At 37.6% G+C, this 24,952-nt stretch overlaps 1 protein-coding gene and 1 pseudogene across 1 annotated transcript; one reads left to right on the top strand and one right to left on the bottom strand.

Moving 5' to 3' along the window:
* Positions 1 to 789: 789 nt before the first annotated feature.
* LOC118797767 (nuclear factor 7, ovary-like) lies at positions 790 to 5,402 on the bottom strand. Its single transcript, XM_036557032.1, has 6 exons — positions 5,397 to 5,402; positions 5,053 to 5,148; positions 4,232 to 4,462; positions 4,113 to 4,135; positions 3,076 to 3,194; positions 790 to 2,836 (listed from the first exon to the last, which is right to left on the bottom strand). The coding sequence occupies exons 1-6, from the start codon at positions 5,400 to 5,402 to the stop codon at positions 2,316 to 2,318; spliced, it is 996 nt and encodes a 331-aa protein (XP_036412925.1). The 3' UTR covers positions 790 to 2,315.
* A 2,483-nt stretch (positions 5,403 to 7,885) lies between these two features.
* On the top strand, positions 7,886 to 14,101 carry LOC118798352 (annotated as a pseudogene).
* The last annotated feature ends 10,851 nt before the right edge of the window (positions 14,102 to 24,952 follow it).

Genomic DNA, 24,952 nt, shown 5'->3' with positions numbered 1-24,952 from the left:
ACTTTAGGTTTTCTTCCAGCTTTGTGTGAGATGACGCCATCTGCGCTCGATCTAGACAGATGCCCAAATTTTTCCCCTGTAAAACCTTTATAGTCTTCGCTTTCACCGAAGTGAAACTAAATATCTGTTACTGTGCTATTGATTAACCTAAACAACATTCTGAGTCCTGATTGTAAAGTGTAAATGTTTTGGCAGCTCTAACCTAACCTCGCTAGAGACTACAGAGACAAGCCACACCTAAAAGTTTAGGTGTGTCACTCACTCGTGTACATTTTCACTGAAAGAGAAGGTATTTTATTGGGTCATGATTCAAACAAATGCGCGCTTCACTTAAAACCTGAGTTAGAATTGGGGTCTTAATGTCTCATGTGCAGTGAGATTTTCTCAGAACCTGTGCTTGTCTCCTGCAGTTAGTTTCTGTATAAAGTGCTTGGAGCAAAGCTGGAAGAAAAGAGAGAAGGAAGCATGTCCTGTCTGCAGACAGCAGGCTTCCACTGTGTAAGAAATGCTTCCGAGTTTGTAATGAAGGAGTGCCCTGCCTGAGTGTGCAAAACAGTGGCGGCTGGTCATCAAGTCTGGGGACAAAATATGCAAAGTGTGCAACTATAGTGACCTAGATCACGTTTAGTTTACCTTGGAGTTTTCTAAGTAGTTGTGTTTTTGGGGGTATATTGGAGCATCATCAGGAGAGAAAGCACAAGGGAGACCATGATTCTGCTGTAAGAAGTGAACTTTATTGAACACATTGGCAGAAAAAGGCACATACAGAACCCCAAACTCGTGGGGGAGGACACCTCTAGTCACACACTTCACCCCGACAGTGGCCCCCCTTACACAAAAAACCCACAGCCCCCAACCCTAAATAACACAAATAACGTGTGTACACAACTTAAACTAACAGACAGCATAAACAGTCCCTTTTCTGAAGTGTACCATGAGCATTAGCATGTAGCCATCTGCAAAGTCAAGCCTCCAAAGTTTCATGTAGCCAGCCAGTAGCAGAATGCTACTATATATACAACCTAATATCAAAAAAAAAAAGTAAACAGGTCTAAAGATAATGTGGAACCGGTCTGATAAGTACATTGCATCATTTTCAGTTGTAAATCACCAGTATTATTAATTCACATAAAAGGCAAGATTAAAAAAAGGATAAAGCTTCACAGGAGCTACATGTTACACTAATTGTATCTTTATAAACAGTAAAGTAACATTTGGTTAACAATTGCATAATCATTTTGAAACAATCATTAAATATTCATTAAAGAAAAATAATTGAAATCCCACCCAGTGATGTTTACTTAGTGATATGATTATGAATACATTATTATACACAGTCCTTTTTCAGGGAACATAATTTTACACACATATTTTTTTAAGCACAGATATCCACATTCATGATTGAAACAAAAACAGTGTAAATCAATACAATTTTACGTTCCTATCCTATTATATGAAACTGTTTCATGTAATGTTTACTAATACTTCATAAGATCATCATCTGAATGTAATATAGCTGTGCAGTTCATAAATGCTAAAGGAATACTTCATGTTAAGGCCTATTGGAGCTGGATTAGTTTTACATGGGGAGGTGCTGTAATTTAAGTGATTACCGAAGAGATCTGTGATTTTATTCCAGTACAAATCTGCAATGTCTGTAGTTCATACAAGTCTGCTAAGTAATAACTCCAGAGTGAATTTCCTTTGGTAATTCACCAAACGTGGAGCTTCTTCAATAATGGTAGCCCGGTTCGAAATGCCGCTAAAACGTTTCTGGTGATGGGTTGAGAATAAGAACGAGAATTAAATATCTGATGTCACCTCTCTCAAAGTAGAGTTATTTCTGTCCTCTTAAGTGACATTTGGTTAAATAAGCCCATTTCACTAGACTAATGCTATTCTATCTGCTATGCTTACTAGTAGTTTGTTTTGTCAGTTGTTTAGATCAGTTTAAGTGAACATCCGGTAAAAATTAGCAAGTTCAGTCTCTTACAAATTACATTACTAGACTTCCTCCAGTAAAACTAATCCAGCTCCAATAGGGCTTATGAGTAGGTATTGCAATCTGCTTAGATTTTGTATCAACCATAAATGCATTAGGATCTTAAACATACTACATATTACATTTTTTATTTTCTGCTCATTTCATGAAATATACACTAAGCATCACTCAGTGAGTTTTCAATTAATTACACACTCCTCTTCACCTGAGAATCTGAATTCGATGTAAAAGACAATAATCCTTATCTATACAGTGCAGCTGACTCAAGGACTGAGACTATAACACTGGTTTTAGACAACAATACTAACAATTATTACTCTGGATGCTGAACTGTGACTTTAGCAGGTAAAATCTTTAATGGTTTGTCATCAGTGTAATGAAAGAAAGGATAGATCTTCTCAGTAAATCTATCTTTGTAACTATGCAAAACCCAAGAACAGCCATCTTTGAAAAACTTTACTTCCCCTGCATCCCAGTTTAGTTGAATTCTGAATGTCTGGTACTTAGTGGTAGGCTTACCATGGGTCCAGGAGTATTTATTGTTGCGGAAACTTATCGTCCAAATGCCTTCTGCAGGAGCTGCTTTACAAGTTTCCTTTCTTTTGACAGACTCTTTTGCTACACCTATGATCCAGGTTGTACTCTCTTTAACCTCCACTACCCAGCTGTGTGTTCCAGAGTCAAACCCTTCCGAGCCCAGAATGACTGGATGAATTCTAAACCTCTCTGGGTTGTCTGGAAGGTCCTGTGATGGGTGTCCTCCACTGAGACTTACCAGATCTTCAGAGAGTCTCATGGTTTCCCGTGCAGTGTTTGGGTCTAGAATCACTGGAACTTAAAGAAATAACACTAGTGGAGCATCTGAAAGGGTGTCTAAACTTTTGCACATGCCACACTTCATGTTTTACTTTTTTCCAATGTGTTCAATTCAGTAAATACATAAGAATCGTGTATTCAAATTTGTAGAAATGTCATATTTAAATTTATTACATTCAAATGCAGTGTTAACTTCTTCTCACTTAAAATCAACAAAATGTGTAATTTGACCAACTTTACCATACAACTGTACTTACAGTAAGGACAGATGTCCTTCATCTTCTCCCACACTCTGTATGTCAGGTTCCCCAAGTGTTTGGTCACGTCAATCAGAGCTTCTGAGTCCAGCTGTGGAGATGCTGTTGTGTAATGAGCTCTAAAAAACACACATGCATATGCGGATGCATCGTTATTCTTCAATCTTCAAAATCCGGTTATCCAGTATGTCCTTGGAGATTAAAAATTATATGAATATACACTGATCAGGCATAACATTATGACCACCTCCTTGTTTCTACACTCACTGTCCATTTTATCAGCTCCACTTACTATATAGGTGCACTTTGTAGTTCTACAGTTACAGACTGTAGTCCATCTGTTTCTCTGCATACTTTGTTAGCCCACTTTTACCCTGTTCTTCCGTGGTCAGGACCCCCATGGACCCTCGCAGAGCAGGTACTATTTGGGTGGTGGGTCATTCTCAGCACTACAGTAACACTGATGTGGTGGTGGTTGTGTTAGTGTGCGTTGTGCTGGTGAGAGTGGATCAGACACAGCAGTGCTGCTGGAGTTTTTAAACACTGTGTCCACTGTCCACTCTATTAGGCACTCCTACCTTGTCAGTCCACCTTGTAGATGTAAAGTCAGAGACGATAGCTCATCTGCTGCTGCACAGTTTGTGTTGGTCATCCTCTAGCCCTTCATCAGTGGTCACAGGACGCTGCCCACAGGACGCTTTTGGCTGGATATTTTTGGTCGGTGGACTATTCTCAGTCCAGCAGCGACACTGAGGTGTTTAAAAACTCCAGCAGCACTGCTGTGTCTGATCCACTCAGACCAGCGCAACACACACTAACACACCACCATCACATCCTGACAACTGAAGAACAGGGTAAAAGGGGGCTAACAAAGTATCAGAGAAACAGATGGACTACAGTCTGTAACTGTAGAACTACAAAGTGCACCTATATAGTGGAGAAGTGGAGCTGATCAAATGGACAATGAGTGTAGAAACAAGGAGGTGGTCATAATGTTATGCCTGATCAGTATACAGTATGACTGTATGAAACAGTACCTTTCACTGATATCTTGATAGTTCTAGAGAGAAAGATGAAGATATGGAAATTGAGCATTTTATTGTTATAATCTGAAGCAAATATTTTTTTTATTTTCTATTCAGATTTGCACACTGACCTGAAAGAAACACTCATTTTCAGCCTCCATCATGTCTTCTGTTTCCTGGATCAGTTGGTCCAGTATGCTGCACTCTTTATCAGCTTCTGTAATTTTCTCCTTCATCCTCTTTGTCTTCTCCTCCTCTTCCTCTCTCAGTGCAGTGATCCTGGCCTCCTCCTCCTCTCTGAGGAACTGGTGAAGCTTCTCAAACTGCTCTTTTATTTGCGCTTCTGTCTGCTGAGCCTGAGACTTTGTTTGAAAGAGAATAGCATTAGCCTAATGTGCTCTTAACACATTCTGCTCAGTGAAAGTCAAGTCACTACTCTCCTCATTCAGTATTTGACCAAAGAACTGAGAACTGAGAGCAGAGGAAAGTCTGTAACATTTACTTCATCCCTACAAAGATCAGAAAGCAGAGCTGAGCTAATTTATTGATTATTTATTATATTTTAATATCAATTTGAATGTATTTTTGTGACATCTATCTTGTATAATGAATGTAAAATGTAATACATACAAATTTCATTTTTTTTTTATCTTAATCCAGTCTTGGTCTTGACTTAACGTGTCTCAGTCTCAATCTTGCCTTTCATGGTCTTGACTACAACACTAACAGATACTTCTATAAATTCATCAGGAATTCCGGAGGAGGAATTCCGGAGGAGTTTTGGAACTGAGGATTCCATGCACAACACATATTTTTACATTTTCCCTGATCTAACACACTTTGTCAGTGATCAAGCCCTTCACGAGCTGAGTCAGATATGTGAAAGCAGGCTATATAAGCATGTTGAGAATGCCTTTCATAGAGAATGTGAACTCCTTTCAGGTTGACCCACCTTGACGTGTTTGGCAATGTCCTCATAGGTGCTTTTAAAATCCTCAAATGTATCCAGCAATGCTTGCAAAGCAGCCTGGGAAGACTTCAACTCCTCCTAAATCGCAGCAAGAAATTACTTCAGTTGTTAATATTGAGAGGGTTAAAGTCAATAGAAAATCAAAAGACAGACATTCTTAATTGCACAAAGTACATCAGCAGTGAAAGCATACTCCAGCTTCTCCAACAAAAGTATCAGAGGAAGTGCTGTAAAAGGAAAACCAGCCGGAAGATTAACTACAGAAACTGTGAGCTTTTACATATCTGAGGCCAAAATAAAACTTGCACTACAAAAACGTCAATCACCCTCATTTTATCCCTGAAATACACTGAGTGACTCTCATTTACAATGTATCTGAGCATGCTTGTGCAAATATAATGAAAAGAGATTGAAAAGTAAAAAAATGTAATGGTAACACTTTCTATGAATGTCACGTTTGTAAGCATCTATAAACGCATTCATAACATGTTATAATGCATTCATAAGGCATCATAAACATGGCTATAAATATTTACAAAAATGCATTACACATTATAGCCATGCTTATTATGCATTATGAATTGTTAACATAATGTGTTATAAGTACTGTTCATACCAAATTATAAGAGCTCATAAGTCGTATTTGTCCGCTCTAAGTAAAGTGAAGCGTACTGTACTAAAGCCTCCTCCAGTGTTCAGAGTGAGGCTTCAAGCTGAAGTATTTACTGAAGGATTTACTGAAACACTAAAACATACACAGTAAAGCACATTACAGGCTTCAAATGTCAGAGTTTAAACTAGAGCTGCCATCAGTAGTGTTTTTGTACTTGGTTTATTGTGATGTAATGTAACATTTAAAGTCAGAGCGCTGCTTAAGAAAGGTACATTGTAGTAATAACTCATCTGAATATTCAGGACTGAAGCCATGAAGATGCAGGTCTAACAGCACCAACAGTGAGAAATAAAATATTGGAAATCCCAGGGCAAAAATAAACTTTGTATTTGTCTTTTCTTTACGCTCTCCAAGCTGGGACTGACTTCTTTGGCACTGACAGTATAACATGTTATTAACACTACTCATAATGCATTATATTAACAATTTATAATGTATAATAAACATGGCTATAAAGTGTAATGCAGTGTAATTCATTTTGATAAAGATTTATAACCATGTTTATATTGCCTTATGAATTTTAAAACATGTTATAAATGTGTTTATAGATGCTTACAAATGTGACATTCATAGAAGGTGTTACCAATGTAATCAACTCATAAAGAAAAATAAGGTAAAGATAAAATAACAATTAGAAATCGTAAAAAAGAAAGAAAAAAGTACGTTTAAAAAATCAATTAGGCTAATACGTAACTGAGACACTTAAATTAGTTTTAATTGTAAATTAGAGCTAAAACCGACTAGAATCACAAGCAAATTGTAAATCTGACAGCCAGCTAAAATTATTAGTAAAATAATAAAGTTGAATCAAAACAAAACTAGCTAAGAAACAATTAAGAGCAGGTATAACAGATGCTGGCAGACTGAAAAAATCACTGTAGTCCAAAACAGATAGTAAAGTTGCCTCGATGATCTTTTTCCCAGTATGCACTGGGAAACATGAATTATTTCCATAGAGGAAGTTATTGCCTTCATTTATTAACTAGATGTCTTGGCAAATGATGTTTTAAATCTACTCGATTTATTTTATATTTCTCACGATGAGATTGTTGTAAGAATGTTGTAGGATTATTTAACTTAGTTCTAGACATTTTTCTTTGGGGATTTTTTTGTTCTATTGGCAGCTAATTTAGTCTGTTTCAAGCATTTTTTTCTGTTTTATGTCCTGAAACAAGAAAAATTATCTGACAACAAAGTATAATCTTCTTACAACTGCCTCAAAATAAGAAATATTAGATATATCAATTCCATTTTTTGCTAATTACATATTTTTAGACAGACAGAGTAAGTGAGCTGTATAGACAAACAGGAGTCACTGATCTGATGAACTTTACCCCACTTCCTCAGGAAAAATGTTTACATAAAAAAGCCGTAGATAATGGGATGGGAGAATAAATCTGAAACAGAACCCACCCAGTGGCATCCCCTCTGAAAACACTTAATAAGATGGAAGCTGTTTAGTCCTTACTTTGCGATGACTCGCAGCCTTGCTGATGGAGCAGAAACTGTGATCTTGATGGTCCTGAGCTATACACTGCATACACACCAGCTTTTGGTCATCCACACAGAACAGCTGCTGTTTTTTAGAATGGACCACACAGATTACACTTTGAGTTTCTGCTGAAATTTTGCGCTTTTTTTCCTCCACAAATGATTCACAGGCATCCTTAAGGACTAGATTGTTAAGAGGAGTATACTTAGTTATTTTTCTGCAGAGTGGACATTCCTTCGCCTCCTTCCCATTTCAGCTCCTGTCCAGACAAGCCTTGCAGAAACTGTGACTACAGTGGAGAACCACAGGATCCTTGAAGATTTCTAAACAAACAGAGCACCTGAGGTTTTCTTCCAGCTTTGTGTGAGATGACGCCATCGTCACTGCACTAGATCCTCACAGATGCCAGGACGTGCTTCCTCTGTAAAACTTTAACAGACTTCGCTTCTGGAGAAATGAAACTAAACGCCTGTCTTCGAGAACCTGAACCACATGCTGTTTCCTAACTGTAAAATTATGTGTTTACATCTCTAACCTACACTTGCTCAACTTTATACCGAATATAATCAAGCAAAGAATGTTTGCTGATCTTAGAATACTATTAATGTTGCAAGCGGCTACATAGCTTCGAGGCATTGAGGGCTGTCACTGACACCACTTTGAGTTTCATTTTCAGTGAAAGCGAAAGTGTTTTACTTGTGTTGTGTTTCAGGCGAAAGCTTACTTGTCTGAAAACGCTCAAGATGGCATCGTGTCTGTCTCCTCTGGAAGAAGACCTTACATGTCCAGTGTGCTGTGAGATTTTCTCAGAACCTGTGCTTCTCTCATGCAGCCACAGTTTCTGTAGAAAGTGCTTGGAGCAAAGCTGGAAAGACAAACAGAAGAAAGAATGCCCTGTTTGCAGACAGCAGGCATCCAGTGAGGAGCCACCATTGAACTTAGCTTTGAAAAATGCTTGTGAGTTTGTAGTGAAGGAGCGGAGTGCAGGAGCTTCCAGAGCATCGCAAGGTGTGTGTCCGGTTCATCTGGCTGGGAAACTGCAGCTATTCTGCGTGGACGATCAGCAGCTGGTAGTGTGTGGAATGTGTGGCTGGGGATCATCAACGTCACAACTTCTGTTCCATCAGCAAAGTGGCCGACGAACGCAGGGTAGGTCTGTGATCTAGAGGTTCAATCAAAATGAGTGTCAAAAATTCCTATTTAGTCTAGTTTAGCTTAGTCTGTGATTGGAGGCAGAACCAGGACTAACAGTGATCTAGGCTAAGAAAATAGGCTGCATTAGAATTTGTAATGCAGCTGGTAGCTTTTTATATTACTTCATAGTTCTGTGTTATTTCATTCTAGCATCACTTAAGCATGCCACATTCTTACCTGTAATGTCCCATGATGGCCACCAGAGGGCCTCTCTTCTCCTGAGGTGTAGCAGATCAGTGTCTACTGTTCATTGTGCTCACCAGTTCTTGGTTTTACTTGGTTTATGATAAACTGAGCTATAACGAATTACATGTACTTTCATTAAAATGCTTGAGTATATTTTTTCACAGCTCACCTTCCAATCTGAGGTCTGATTTAGAATAACATGTAGGACAACTCTTTATTAAGCCTAAAGCCATTGATTATGTAATATATCACTATAGCTATCTAGCTAATGTAAGTGATCTACTGTCAGGTCTTACACTCCCAAAAAGATGGTTCTTCAAGGGTTCTTTAGTAAAGACAGTAGCTCTATATAGATCCATGAACACTCAAAGAACCATTTGTATGCTTATATTGTTTTCTATATTCTCTGCATGGCAAAATGGTTCTTCAGATTAATGGAGAATGTGTTGTGTATGGTTCTACATGGTCCCAAAAAGGGTTCTTCTGCTGTTACACACTTGATATCGTAACGATAGCAGAACCCTTTTCAGTACTATATAGAACGGAGCAATCTCTATCAATCTGAAGAACGATTTCACCATGCAAAGAACCATTAAAGCATTCAAATGGATCTTTCAGTGTTTGTGGTTCTATATAGAACTGCTCACTTTTCTAAAGAACCCTAAAACCATTTTTTGGTAGCACTTTATTTGGATAGTCCACCTTAGACTCTTTGTAGATCATTAATTTACTTTAAAGTTATGTTCAAATAAATATCTACTAAATTCACTAGAATTTTCTTTAACTCTAAACCTGGCTCTAATCCTAACCCTCACCTTAACCTCAACCTAAAACCTAAACGCAATCCTCACAATGCTCCTAGCCCTAATCCTGGTCCAAATCCTAACCCTAACTCCACCACTGTTTAGAATCAACAGATAGGTTGTTAACAATGTAAGTATCTGTAGATAACCTAAGGACTGTCCAAATAAAGTGAAACTCCATCTTTTTAAAGTGTGTATTTATTTAATTATTTATTTAGTGACGATGTCTTTTGCAGGAGGAGCTCAAGATAAAACAGCAGACTCTACAGGAGAAACTAGATTCAGTTAAGAAAGCTAAACACATCTATGGCCTACATTTTGAGGTGAGTCCTTGACAAAAGTCTGGCATCTGGAGTTAGGTCACCCTTCATGTGCCCCTTCGTGCCCTGTTGTCTGCATCAGCACATTCTTTCTGCATATAAAGTCATTTTCTGGATAATCTGCAGATTAGCGTAACTGTCAATATTGCACTGATGTGTATCCCAGTATTTCAGTAGTATATTTCAGGTCTTTTACTTACTTGACAAAGGCTTAATAAAATGTCCATTTTCTATGCTGTCCCTTGACATTGGGTAGTGTAGTAAAACCTATAGTTGAGGATAACTATCCTCCATGTTATAGTGGTGTAAATGCATTGCTAATCTACACTAATATACCCTTCGTCCAGTCTCAGGTCCAAAAGACAGAGAGGCAGATAAGGGAAGAGTTTGAGAAGCTTCATGTGTTCCTCAGAAAGGAGGAAGAGGCCAGGATTGCTGCACTGAGAGAGGAAGAGCAGGAAAAGAAGAAGAAATTGGAACAGAAGATCGCAGAGTTGGAGACAGTGATTGAATCTCTTACTGAGAAAATTGAAGTGCTTAAGGATGGATTAGCTTCTGAAGATGTGCCTTTTCTGAGTGTAAGCTTGTTGCACAAAATGCTTTTGTGTTCAATTACATTTCTTGCAAAATCCAAAAACATGCTTTGATAATTCATGGTATTCTATTCCTTTTTTGCAGAAATATATAGAAACAAAAGAAAGGTAAGGTGCTGGGATAGTTCTTCATCTCTTTCACATCTATTGTAGACCTTGTGAACATCTTGAGTCTTAAATTTAGCAATGTGTGTGTTTGATCCCCGTAGAAAATGAGAGGATATGCAAGGATTGGTCTTGCTATCATTATACTTGATTCATTAAATCTGATTATTTTCATTGATCTACTGACAAATGTGGTCCCCAAGGCCAGCCAATACAGTGCCTTCCACAAATATTGGTGCTCCTGCTAAACAAGACCAAAACCATTGTTTATTGCTTGTCATTTTGATCTTTCTAATATTTATTTGAAGTATAATGATTGAAATAATAAAAAAAAAAACAGTAATATTTTTCTCAAATCTATCTGTGCTGCAATTGTTGGCACTCCTAGAAATTCTTATGAGTAAAATCAAACTGAAGTATATTCCCATTCATATTTTGTGTTGTAGAGCTCACCTGAATTCTTATACTCTGAATAAAAGTGCAAGTTGAAGGGAAATTCCAAACTGCTGTGGTCCATTGTAAGCTACAATCTATGAAACAAACCCATTGACTGCATCAGTTAAACGCTGTAACTGAAGTTTATGACCTCCCAATTTAGTTTCTTGAAAGGAGACTGCCAAAAAGAGCTGCTACCATTAGCTATATCCTATATATATTAGCTATAAGTTGAAGTCTTGTGTGAGGCTGATACTTGAGAATGTTTTAACCACATTGAGTGGGTTAACTTTATTAAAACAAAGTAAGCAGATCCAGCAGAGAAAACTTCAGTGATGCAGTAGCAGGACTTTTAATTCCTTTCATTTCGTTTATGTAGTCATAAAAGGCTGAATTCCAGATTGTTTAGAGCAAATAAGGCAGTTAAATTAATGGGTACGTCTTCCTGAAATGACTATGTTGCATTTTTGGATGCAGTATATCACAAAAAATAGCTTTGCTTATGCACTGGAACATTTGGCCAGAGCAGTACGTCATTCAGGCAACTCTGGAACTAGGAAAATTAATGGTAGTCATATAATGCATGCTACTTTTGAGAGGAACCCGTGCATGACCAATACGTAGTAGGCTATTCCAAAGAGCCAGAGTATAAGTAGCCTGGTACATGAGTTCCAACAGTCCACAGTTGAAGATTAGTTGCTGTAGAATTCAGTCAATATTCCATGGAATAGGACCTTTAGATGGCGAGTACAGGAAGTATGCAAGGGCCCATCTGATGGGCCAACTGAGCAACTGCAGAGGCAGATCTGACTCAAGGCAAGAAAAAACATCAAATAATATTTGTAAGTAATAAGTCACAGTTTTCAAATGGAATAAAATAGCAAAGAAAGTCAAAAAAAAGCAAATGAAGAAGAGAAAAGAACTGAAGAAAATGAAGTTATTTAATGTTTATTAAATAATAATAATAATAATAATAATAATAAAGAAATCAGCTGCTTTAAATGCAATGATGGATGATATAAAAAAGCAATGAACAAAAAGAACTGATTAGATTTAAAAGGCTTAAAAATCAGTAGAAAAAATCTGTAAGAGCCGGTTAGCTCCAAGAACATCATAACATCAGCTGTGGCTGGAATTCAATGTGTTACAAGTTTTAACAGCCAGCGCAGACTCATTCAGACACAAATCTACTGCTAAAAATCATGACCAGTGAAAATATTTCACATACCCTCTCCTAACATTTTAAATCTCCATGGGTATGAGTGTCTGCTAAAGCATTAAAAGTAATGTTTGCAAACGTATATGTGTATTTAGTACACAGTCCATCCCTATGTGCTCCACAGCACCTGCATCTTTGGTACTGGATTGACAGGCAAGACAGATTTAAAGAAGAAGAAAAGATCAATCACACTGAGAGTAAGAATATTTTGGCTGTAAAATACTGAAAAAACATGAAACCTAATCATTCATATTCAGATATGCAAGCTGGAGAGAGAAATGTGACACACACACACACACACACACACACACACACACATCAACTAAACCGCTTATCCTTCTGGGTCGTGGTGGGGTGCTGGAGCCTATCCCAGCTGTCATTGTGTGGAAGGCAGGATACACCCTGGACAGGCTGCCAGCCCATCGCAGGAGAAATGTGACATTATTTTTAAATAAAATAAATAAACAAACAAATGACAAAACATAAATATCCTTTTGAGGATACCATAGTTTGCTAATGTTAGGTAGATGTGTCGGTGAAATGTGTGTTCTACAGGGTTCTGTGTGGTGATTAGCATGATTAGTTTTGACAACTTTTGCATAGTAAACATTAACATTAATGACGTTATTTGCCAATCATTGAGGTAATTAAACACTATCATGTTGGTTGTCTTACATAGGAACACATTAAAATATTGTTTTTAATGTGAGATGTTTCTGTACCAAAGTCAAAATGTCAGCATGGTCATACAGCGACAAAAAAGCACAGACAAAATACAGGAAACTACACGGCAAGACATATAGCGAACATAAAAAACTAGAAAGACTTTAAATGACTGATTTAAAATTATTATTATTGGATCAGATATCGTTTAAGAGTTTAGAATGTGCAAGTGTGCATATTGTACATATGTTCGTTATCAGTGGTATGTATGTATTTCAGTGCTGAGTACACAGTGCCGGATCCAGAGCTAGATTCAGGAGCTCTGATTGATGTGGCTAAACACCTGGGAAACCTGAGATACAGAGTGTGGGAGAAGATAAAGGCCATCTGTCCTTACTGTGAGTTTGTCTAAATTATTTTTATCAGCACGTTTTTACCCCTTTAATTATGTGACTGATAGAAAATACATTATTTACTTTCCTTTTCTGACCACAGAGCCATTCTTGGCTGGATATTTGTGGGTGGTGGACTGTTCTTAACCTAGCAGTAGCCCAATATTCATTTTGTGTTTTCTATAAATGGTAAAGTGGCAAAAACTTCTGAGTTTGGTCAATTAACCACAGTTCTGACCAGAACAAATCTTTCTGAAGTTTCAGTGATTTTGGACCCGAATTCTGCAAATGGCAGCCTCACCCTGTCGGATGACCTGAGCAGGCTTATACCTGAAGGCCCAGTACAACCTCTACCAAACAACCCTGAGAGGTTTACCGGGCAGACTGCAGTCTTGGGTTCTCAGGGATTCACTGCTGGAGTCCACAGCTGGATGGTGGAGCTTGGAGAGAGTGAGTGCTGGAAAATAGGAGTGGCCAAAATGTCAGTCAAGCGAAAGACATTTGTTCGTGCCAATCCAGAGGATGGAATCTGGGCTGTACGTTTGAATAAAGGACAGTACTCATGGAGCAACCAGTTCTTTCGTATACCGAAAATTAGAGTTCTGCTGGACTGTGATGAGGAGGAGGTGACATTTTTTGACAACAACAACAGACAGTTAGCTGTCATGTCTTTCCAGATCACAGAAAAGTTATATCCATTTTTCTTCACTACGAGCAGATGTGCTCTCAGGATCCTACCATTCAAAGTGACTGTGAAAAACTAAACAATCAGTTCTGATCGTTTCTTTTTCCTATTAAAACAACTTTGACCATGTCACAGCAGATACAGTATATGTTCTGAGCAATACAGATTGAGTTTAGAAAATGAATACATTCACAATCAATTGCATTCTTCTGGAAGCAAGAAATTGACATTATTCTAATCATATTCAGACTGTACCTTGTTACCACCTTCTCTCCTGGTAGTGAATTGTATGTAATACTTAATCCAGACCCTGGGGGTCATTAAGGTGTGCAGTTGGTTCTTATGAAAATAAAAGGGAAGAAGAAAACACTCAGGCAGCATGCAACCTGCTTGGATTCTTAATGCTTATCAATGTCATTTATGTGTACTTTAAAATAACAGTTGTTAAGAAAAAGCTGGATCTGAGACACTCCACACCAAAAATTAGAGACACTATATATGTAGAAGTCTGTATGATACAATATTATAACACACACACACACACACACACACACACACACACACACACACACATATTCTAAGCTGCCTAGCCTCCTTGGTCATGGGGGGAGCTGGAGCCTATCCCCAGCGGTCACTGGGCGGGTAAATGGAGATCACTTTTCTCACAAATTGCTTATGATATTAACAAACATTAGTTGCTTTTATTTAGATTAACAGTAGAGTGATAAGTCCCCCCCCCACACACACACACCCTCTCCAAAAGACACATTTCAGTTTTCTGCCACCAATCTTTTATAAAATGACAACACATCACAAACCCTTGATTTCTCAGCTGAGGTTTCTACTGTTCCTAATCCTTGGTTTAATGAATATTAATGGCAGTGAGAGTCAGAATATTTTGGCTGAAAAACACTAAAAAGCACACAAACTTAATCATTCATATTTAGATAGCTTCAAATTCTTAATAAATTTAAAGATTTAGAGATGCTCCTGTGCCATTTCTAGCACTTTATTGGGCAAAAAATAATAAATAATATATACATTCATTATAAAAGAATTATTCAATTATAGGCTGTTATTACTTTATTATTAAATGATCATTACAACTTAAAATACATATTTATGGGTACTTTAAGGGATCCAAGAAGGTTTAACATTTGACCCCGTGTGCTATGTGTTTTCTGAATGCAAGAGCTCTTTAGTGTCCTCTTAGTTTAATGTGGTCTGTGGTCAGTAATGCTGCTGGCAGGAGCTGTGAGTTTGAGCAACTCTGACACTTCCCAGAGAAACAGGAAACAACTACACTAGAGAAAAGAGGAATTGGAGACAGATACTCACACACAGGGCAAAAAATTACAAAGAAAAGCAGAATTTTACTCTGAAGAGAAAAAAATAGAGTTAGTGGTGGACTGTAGTAGACTGAAATTTTGCGTGGGCAGTTAAGGTGAAGCTCAATTCAGGATGAAGATCTTCCTCATCTTTACCCTGTATCTGATTTCAGGTCAGATATTTTACTTGAAATTATTTTATTTGTTTACTTCTGTAGAATGATCAAAGTAGTCTTGGAATACTTTTTGAATATAATTCACGTCTTGTTTATTTATTACTTTCCAAGATGATCATTTCTTTATTAATATCCTTCAGAATAATGTCTGATCAAATATCAATAGATGCAGGTGATACAAAAGTATTGTTCTTGTTTTGCAAGGTTGGTAAATGTATAATTATATACCTGTTAAGAATAGCACTGTAGGGTGTAAGCCCTTGAATCTTGTTCAATTCTTCCAGTTTTAGCTAACTGAATTACTTCCAATTTTAGCTAAGCTAAATAATTTACTTCCAGTATTAGCTTACCTAACCTATCCACATATCTTGGATTGTCAAGAAGTTTAACAGATGATTATGATATCACTCACTGTAATCCAAATGTTATAGCATCTCTTGTATCCTAGTATTGGAAAATGAATAAAATTTTACTCCGTTCTCCAAACTCTTAGGACTCTTGGGGCATCTGATTTACGAACACCCTATTTATGTCAGTGGAATATATCTCCTGTAAAATTTTGAAGGCTTCTCAGAGGTGCCTGTGCCTTGGTTACAGTTTGTAAGCTGCAGTTGGACACTAGTGCTGCAGCTGTAATTACAATTAATACAGAAATGTACTGTTTCAAGTGCAAAGCATAAAATAATCCATCTTATTAAGACTTTAACACCATAATATATTTCAGAGAGTTCATTTGCTAAAACATATCCCCATTTTCATTTTTATAAACCAGATTTTTTTTTATTGTGTATTTCAAAGTAATATCAATCAAACTGCAGTTGGGTTGTTTTGATTAATTAAAATAACTCCACAAAATACAGGTAACTTAAAAAAATGAAACTTTTTTGAAAAGAGTTTTTTTTTTTGTTATTATTATTTAAAATGGTCATTTTATGTTAAACAATCCATGTAATGGATATAAGTTTCTTTTAAATGCAATGTTTAGCATTCTTTAACAAAACCAAGCAAGTAAAGAGCTGAAAATTGCAACACAAACAGCCCATTAATGGTCAATATTAAGGTTGAATCTCAAATGGCTCACCGCTCCCTATATAGTGCACTATGTGAGTTATGAAATTTTGTCTTTTTCACCCAAATATTGCACTTATGTCCAGTATGAGTTGTGCTCTCATGGCTGAATCCAGAGTGGTTGTCTGTTAGACACACTGAGCTCGGTTTAGATGCAGTAGCTGTTATTTTAAGACCTGCATGCTGCACTTTGTAGGGAGGAGGGAGCCATTTGAGATTCTGCCTAAAACGGTTCTTGGAAGTGTTGTGTCACCTGACCCGAATACTGCGTGCTGATTGGCTGAATGGATGTATGGGTTCTGCTGAAGAACAGCTGTAGCATTTGACCGTTTCTGCTGTCAAACTTGCTATGCCTTGACAACTTATCATATTATTGGATGTGGTTGCACTCTGCTGTAATTTAATTCATTTTTCGCACAACTGGCAAGTCAGACTATTGCGACTACCCACTCTGCCAGTTATGCCACTTGTTGTATCATCTTTTCTTTAGTTTGGATTTGCTATTTAAAACTTTAGATCCCAAATGTCTTAGCAGATAGAGTTTGGGGTAAAAGAAAATTGTCTAAACACGATTTTTGGCTGAAATATTCCTTTAATAACAAGACTTGAATTGTTATTTTAAGTTAGTGATGCTGGTGGGAGGAGCTGTGAGGCTGATCTGACATTTTCCAGAGAAAATGGAACCAACCAAACCAGAGAGAAGTGGGCAATGAGTCAGACACAGATGCATAGGACGGCAGGTTATGAAGAAATTTTCAAATTTCACTCTAAATGGAACAAAAGCAAACTTACAGAACTGTGAAGTTAGCAAACTGGAGTTTAGTGAACACCAGCTGAAGTTTGACACAGGACAAAAACCTCATCATCTTCAACCTTTTTCTCCAGTCATTTGTTTTGCTTTACAGTAAAGTGAAGTTTACGCAGCAGTGAAAGATTAAATTTTGTATTTTATAAAATCAGAGAGATGAGTCTCAACCTTCTCTTTGATTGGCAGGTGCAGTAGTCTGCTTCGAAGTAATTGGCCACCTAGGAGGTAGTATCGTCATCTACTGCAATCACCACCAATATATAGGTTTTAAATATTTTTGTAAAAAAACACCAAAGGAGTGTATACATGCAGAAACACAGAACATATGGTTTCATAAAGACAGGTTTTCTATAAAAGATGCTCCTAGAACTCTTAGGGTGCTTCTCAGAAACCTGACTTTACAGGATGCTGGATCATATCAATGTGGAGAGACTGGAGGGTGGAGTTATGATGTGAACCTGAAAGTGAACTCAGGTAAGAAATACTGAAATCATACAAGTTCTTTTTGTCATAAATGAATCTATGAGTTGAGCAATTTCTTAATAATAAAAATGAATGCATTGTGATCCCCAGTACACTCTACCTAAAACCTATAAATTATTAGTTATAATGTATTTTATATGATTAACAGATCCATGTTGTTTGGGGCCAAAGACTGTGGCTGGTTATCTGGGAGAGACTGTCACCATCAGCTGTTCATATCCAGAGCAGTTTAAAACAAACTACAAAGACTTATACATACAAGATGGTCAGTATTTTACTCCTGTAATCAGTACCACAGTAACTCAGAGAGGCAGATTCTCCATCTCTGAAGACAGAAGCTCTGTGGTTGTCAGTATTAACATCTTTAATGTGACAGAAGATGATGGAGGAGTTTATTATTGTGTAGTGTCCATCAAAGCAACGTCAGTCGATTACATGACCCTCTTCACAGAGATTCAGCTCCAGGTTACTGGTGAGATACATTCATTTTTTTTTCTGTTCATGTAGTCATTTTTTTATTTGTGCAGTCTTAGTGGTGACAGTCAAACATTTTCCTATGGTTTTGCTTTGTAAAAAAAAATGCACAAAAAAAACCAACTGAACAAGGCAGTATTGAATAACATTTATTGTTTTCATGTTTTTCAAATATGAGACTGAATAACTGCACTTAATATTCTGTTAAAATGAAATTTAATATCTAAACTTAAGTGAACAGGTTTTACACAACACATTAAGTGTGAGAATGAGAAAGAGAGAGTTTTCTCATCATCTATAAACCACAGAGTGGCCACTCTGTTTTTTTCTTCTGTTTTTGGTCAGTTGTCTCAACAAAACCACAACATGTCTACACATACACGATGAAAGTGTCTGCAACCCGATATGAAATGGACTTTTAAACTCTTTTTCACCCGGAGAATTAGCTATTTTTTTAGCAGATGCTGTATGTCCTTAAAAATCAATATTTATGAAAGTGAAACCTCACATGAGAACATTGTGTACACTCCTCTGCATACTCTAGAGGTGGAGTACACACACATATTTTGGGGAAGAATGCAAATTAGTAACAATGATTGGAAAGGAGAGGTACTACAGAATTCATAAGGAATGTGCCTTTCTCTAATAGTCTGTTCATATTCAGTATAATGCTTAACTATCTGCATTTTGTAACTTAAAAGGTAAATATGGAAATTAATATGTGTATGCATGGTTTCCCAAATCTCTGCAGATTTTACTGTCTGTTTTTTTGACTTATGTAGAGTAACACGTGTTCATAGTTTTCCACAAGTCATTCATATGAACAAAATCAGAAATACATTCTAGGGATTCTATATATATTTTTGATACACATGGCCCCAGATCTATGACAAACTATAACACAAATGTTCAAAAAGTCTTGACTTATTATATGTTTTTTTTAAACAAGCAAAAGAAGATATCAAGAACACATCTACATCACCAACAGTAATCACACCTGATGAAGAGCATTTTGGTAAGAACTTACAGTTATCCATAACTCTGAATTTCAATCTATATTCATGTTAAGTGTGTACAGGAGGAGGTTTAGTGGTTTGGGGCATCACACCAGGAGCTAGGTTTGTGCTGATATATATTAGTATCATGGTGAATACATAACCTTTTATTAGTTTCCCGGGGGTAGCGTCCCTCGGCGAGCGCCTGGTGGCCGGGCAGCCCACGTAACCTGGCTGGGCTCAGCCTGAAGAGGCAACGTGGGGGGACCATGTGGGCCCACCACCCGCAAGGTCCAGCATGGGGGAGTGGTGCAGTGCTGTACAGGCAGTGGGAGATTGCTTGGTGGCCTAGGCCCCTGCGGCAGAAACTGGCTCTTGGTACGTGGAATGTAACCTCACTTGGGGGGAAGGAGCCGGAGCTTGTGCGGGAGGTTGAGAGGTACCAATTAGATATAGTTGGGCTCACCTAAACCCACAGTGTCGGTTTTGGAACCAAACTCCTGAATAGGGGTTGGTCCCTCTCCTACTCCGGGGTTGCACAAGGTGAGAGGCGCCGGGCGGGTGTGGGGATACTCACGAGTCCCCGGCTGGCGGCAGTGCAGTTGGAGTTTGTCCCGGTGGACGAGAGGGTCGCCTCAATGCATATTAAAATCGGAGAGAGGAAAACTCTGACTGTTGTGTGTGCTTATGCACCAAACAACAGGTGGGAGTATTCGGCCTTCTTGGAGCAAGTGGGCGGGGTTCTGGAAAGGGTCCCGCATACAGACTCCATAGTCTTACTGGGAGACCTTAATGCTCATGTTGGCAATGACTGGGAGACCTGGAGAGGCGTGATTGGGAAGAACGGCCTGCCCGATCTAAACCCGAATGGTGAATTGTTATTGGACTTCTGTGCCAGGCATGGATTGTCCATAACGAACACCAAATTCGAACACAAGGATGTTCATAAGTGTACATGGTACCAGAGCTCCTTGGGTCGAAGGTCAATGATTGACTTTGTTGTTGTTTCATCTGACTTGGGACCATATGTTCTGGACACTCGGGTGAAGAGAGGTGCTGAGCTGTCAACTGATCACCATCTGGTGGTGAGTTGGATCAGATGGCAGGGAAGACTGAGGGTTAGACCCGGTAGGCCCAAGGGAATAGTGATTATTTTGATTATGTGTTTACATTTCAGCAGTATGCCTATGGTTGGTTGCTAGGCAACAGACTTGGCAGTTTATTGTCGACTGTGATCAAGTAGGTTAAGATGTTCTAACTTGAGATAAAATAAGATGCCGTAAGATTAGATTCAAACAGAGGGGATACCAACTAGTGCCCCTGTTGTGAGTAAATAAGGGATACATGTAGAAAAGCATGGTGAGGTTTGAAAATGTTGTGTTTTTTCTTTCTGTATTGTATCTGTCGCATTCATCTCCAGGTTCCTCTGTCATCGTCATCACTGTGTGTATCTGTGTGGCTCTGCTGATGATTGGAGGATCAGCACTGATCTTCTACAAACTGAGATGCAAGCAAACACAAGGTAATAGCCTGCAACACAGAGCACACACACACACATAGGCGATGTAACAGTTGTGGCTTGTTTAAGACTACACAGGAAATGCAGCTTTCCCTAAAATTTCATCATAGCACAGCGCTGAAAGAGTTGAGAGTACGAAGCATCTGTATTGCTGGTAACTCAGAATGCAATTCATTATTTATATCGATTACTAAGTATGAAATATCTACTCTCTCATTGCGCTCTGGCACTGTGTTTAATGCAAGCTGCATCTGCTAAACAGAAAAGCCTTATTTTAGAGGATTAGCTCAACAATACAATGGCAAGAAAAAGTATATGAACAATTTGGATTTAGTTTCAGCATTATCATTAGCATGAAATGGACAAGCAGTGCTAGCAGGAGCTGAGGCTGATACTACATAGCTGTGTGTAGAATGGCATTTTGGTTTAGCCCCAGTGTAGACCAATTTCTTGTTTCCGTCAGCTGTAGTCACATTATCAGCTCTATCCACACATTCTGCTTTCCTGGCTCTGTGTCTCTCTATTGCTCGTTGTTCCATTAAGCCCCTCTACTGCTGTCTACTCCTAACACTTCCAGACCACGATACTCCTTACACAGTGCAGGAATACCAGTTCTTAAATTCTAAAAACAAGCTCCAAAAACCCATTTCCAAACCGATCTCTTTTTTTTTTAAAGTCCATAACAGTTGTGACAGCACATGTGTTCTGAAAGCATCAAGGTATCAGAACAGCAAGGAACCAGTAAGCAGACCATTTAAACAATCATTGTGACTGAGTAACATCTCTATGAGTCTACCATGAACATTGTGGTGTCCACGGCCAGAAACCATGGAGGAAGCCATTGCTCTCCAAAAAACACTGATGCATGCCTGAGCCTGCAATTTGACCAAGATCACCAAGACTCTCCAAAAGACTACTGAGAAAATGTTTTGAGGACTGCTGAAACTAAAATTGAATTGTTCAAAGCACTATGTATGGTTTAAAAGGACACTGTGTTCCAACATGAACACATCAGTCCAATAGTCACATATGGTCTACTACAGAATGGTATTAAAAAAAATAAAACCCCTCTTTTGGAGTGGCCCAGTCAGAACCCAGACCTTAACCCAACAGAGGTGCTGTCGAATAAGAGTCAAGAAAGCTATTCATGCCAGACATCTGAAGAATATGGCAGAGTAAGTTATGTAAGAAAGAATGATCTACTATTCCTTTTAAACTTTGTGCAGCATCCCTATATTTCTGTGCTCTAACCAGGCGTACATCCTTATTAATTTCCAAATTCTCATTGTTCTTTACCAACTGCTATTTACAGTTTCATTCATTTACAGAATAATTAAAAAAAATAATCCTGGAGTTCTATACCAACTGCCCTGCTAACCAAACCAAAACACAGCCTTATTAATCCCTAAAATCTAGCCATAACTCTTTAACAGTTGGCCTGCCTTTATGAATCTCAGAATAATCCTGTAGCTCTAAACCATTTGGCCTGGAATTCACAAAATGTTAAGCATTGCATCGATTTAGTAGGAAGCCTTTTTATGTACAAAACTTGGTTAAATTGCTAACTAAGTAAAATGTCTTATTACAACAAAGTTTTTTTTTTATTTTATTTCAATTTTTCTTTACTTCATTCTAATACACTGCATATTGACAAGAACAATGTATCAAAGCCATAGACTCACACACTTGTGTTATCATCCTCATCTTTATCAACATCTTAAAGACAGGGCCCACTTCTAAACTAGCCTTTATGCACTGAAAAACAAATGGAAACTAAAGTTTTCTTCTGTGTAATTTCATTTAGTTTTCATTCGTAGTGCAGGGGAAAGTAAAGTTTTGATTTACTCACTCACTGACTCATCATCTAAGCTAGTTATCCTCCTTGGTCATGGGGGTTGCTGGAGCCTATCCCAGTGCTTTTGGGGGGGGCAAGAAAGTCCCTGGACAGGTCACCAGTCCATCACAGGGCAGACATTCAGACATACACAGTCACACACACTTACACTTAGGGGCAATTTAGTATCTTTAACTGGCCTGACTGCATGTCTTTGGATTGTGGGAAAAAACAGTGTACCCAGAGGAAACCCATACAAACAAGGGGAGAACACAAAAACTCCAGTTTTGATTTAGCTTTTGGAAAAAAAAAAAAAAAAGAATTTCAGTTGACAAGTATATTTTTTCTGTGTTTTTTCATATTAGGTTTTTATTTATTAATTTATTTTATTTCTTTTTTTTGTTAATGACATAAACCCTGCTTAACACACATCGATACACACAATGTTTAATGATGTGGATGTTAATTATACAGACTGCTTCTAGATCTGAGATTGCATCTCTTTAGTAGATAGAAGAAGCACTGTTACAGATTTGCACACATGGTTCATTTTAAATGTTGTCTCTGACAGAAAGTTATTGAGTTCAACAATTGTGTCATCATTGTTTCCTCTCATTCTACAGACTCTAACGATAGAAGAAAACAATCAAGAGGAAACACAGTAAGTGGATAAGTTGATGAGGTTAAGCACAAGAATATTTGTAAAGACCGCACAACTATTACAGAAAAACATACCAATTGTGTCTTCCTTACGGTTCTAAACATACAGTCTCAAATGTTAGAGTATAGCTTACAGTATATATAGTACAAAAACTGCAAAACTATATGGTTATCAATTTAATTAATTAAATTACTTGTACAATCCACATAGTAACATTTTCTGCTGTTTGAAAAGTTTAATCTTGAGACCACATGACACAGATTGTTTATGTTTTTAATGATTTGATAACTTTCTGAGTTTCTCTGATTTCAGGTTGATGGTAATTATAAAAATGTTTCACCTGGGAACCAGAACATCAGCATGGGCGTAAAGCATCAATCAGATTCAGACTACCAGAGTCTAAACCCCAACACCAAACAATCAGATTCAGTCTATGAGAGGCTAAACTGCTCTTAAGTATCAGATGTTTTTCCTATGATACAACCAAATGATAAAACTCAGATCAAATGATAAAACTCATCTGACTAAATCCTTCAAAGATCTACATGATGTTGCATTTTAAATGTTTTTCATAGTATTACTGCGATATGATATTATAATTGTGTTTTTATGTAGAACATGTAGAATGTAGTATAAATATTTTGTTCTATGTGCCAGTATTTTGTTCATTTTGTGTCCAGCAGTCTTTTTTCTGTTTACTTCTTTCAGCGTATGATGTAATACAAATTCAGCCTCTTTGATTTAAGTGAATGGCCCTAAATTTAAAATGCTGTTCTTTTCTTTTTATTCCACTGTTTCTCAAGCATTGAAGCTCGTTGAAAGTCAGAGGTTGTAGTTTGTTTTTTTTTTTTCATTTTTTCTGTATTTCCTCTATTCAGAATAGCTTTCCTTTCCAATGTAAGGTTCACAAAAAGAAAAATATGTAAAGAACAGAAATATCTAGACTCACAGAAATATGGTTCATATAATGAAAAATTATTCCTCAAAAAGACACATAAGGTCATACAATATCTTTAAGAAGACAAAGCTGCAAAAATCTTCGGTCAGGCAGAGTCAGATTTTTGTGAATCTAATGAAGCTAATAAAATCAAAATGAACAGATCCGACTACAGTGATTCCTAGGCCAGTGAGCAGTCCTGGGAATCAAATGCTTTGCAATTTTTTGTGTTTTTTTCACACTTACACACCCGATTCAGCAATGAGAATAAATATTTCCTTTATATATAATAAAGGAAATCCCTGCTTTTAGGCCAGGGTTGTTGGATCTGGTGCTAATTTGCTGAGAGTATGAATGCCTGAATGGATTTTAAGTGAAAGGAGATTTCACCATCACATTCCTATAACAAAGTTTTGACTTTGCCTCGCCATCACAGTAATTTGTCTGTCTGAATGCAAGTGATGCCTCTATCAGCTGTACAAAGTTAGTGAAATAAAAACATACTTGTGCATTCTGCACTTGATCACAGTGTTATATATCTGCAATCTATGTAGTCCTGTGTAATGAGCTGCTGTTGTGTTTTGTACCATGGGGCCTGAAGAATGACATTTTGTTCCAACATGTTACATCGAGCAATGACAATAAAGACCACTTAACTTGAAAGTATGTAATAGCATTGGCATTTGGCGATTGCCATGATTTTTTGTCTGCTGTCAATTAAACTGCATAATGCAAGAGAAACCATTCACTACATACATGGAGGGTGGCTGGTCCACGAGTAGTTGTTAATGCAAGGTATTCTCAAACATGTAAATCCCATGGACAAGAGTTTGATTTGA

The sequence above is a fragment of the Colossoma macropomum genome, unplaced genomic scaffold (assembly GCF_904425465.1).
Source record: "Colossoma macropomum unplaced genomic scaffold, Colossoma_macropomum, whole genome shotgun sequence".
Lineage (NCBI taxonomy): Eukaryota > Metazoa > Chordata > Actinopteri > Characiformes > Serrasalmidae > Colossoma > Colossoma macropomum.
The sequence above is the reverse complement of the archived record's forward strand: the minus strand, read 5'-3'. Positions and strand labels throughout refer to the sequence as shown.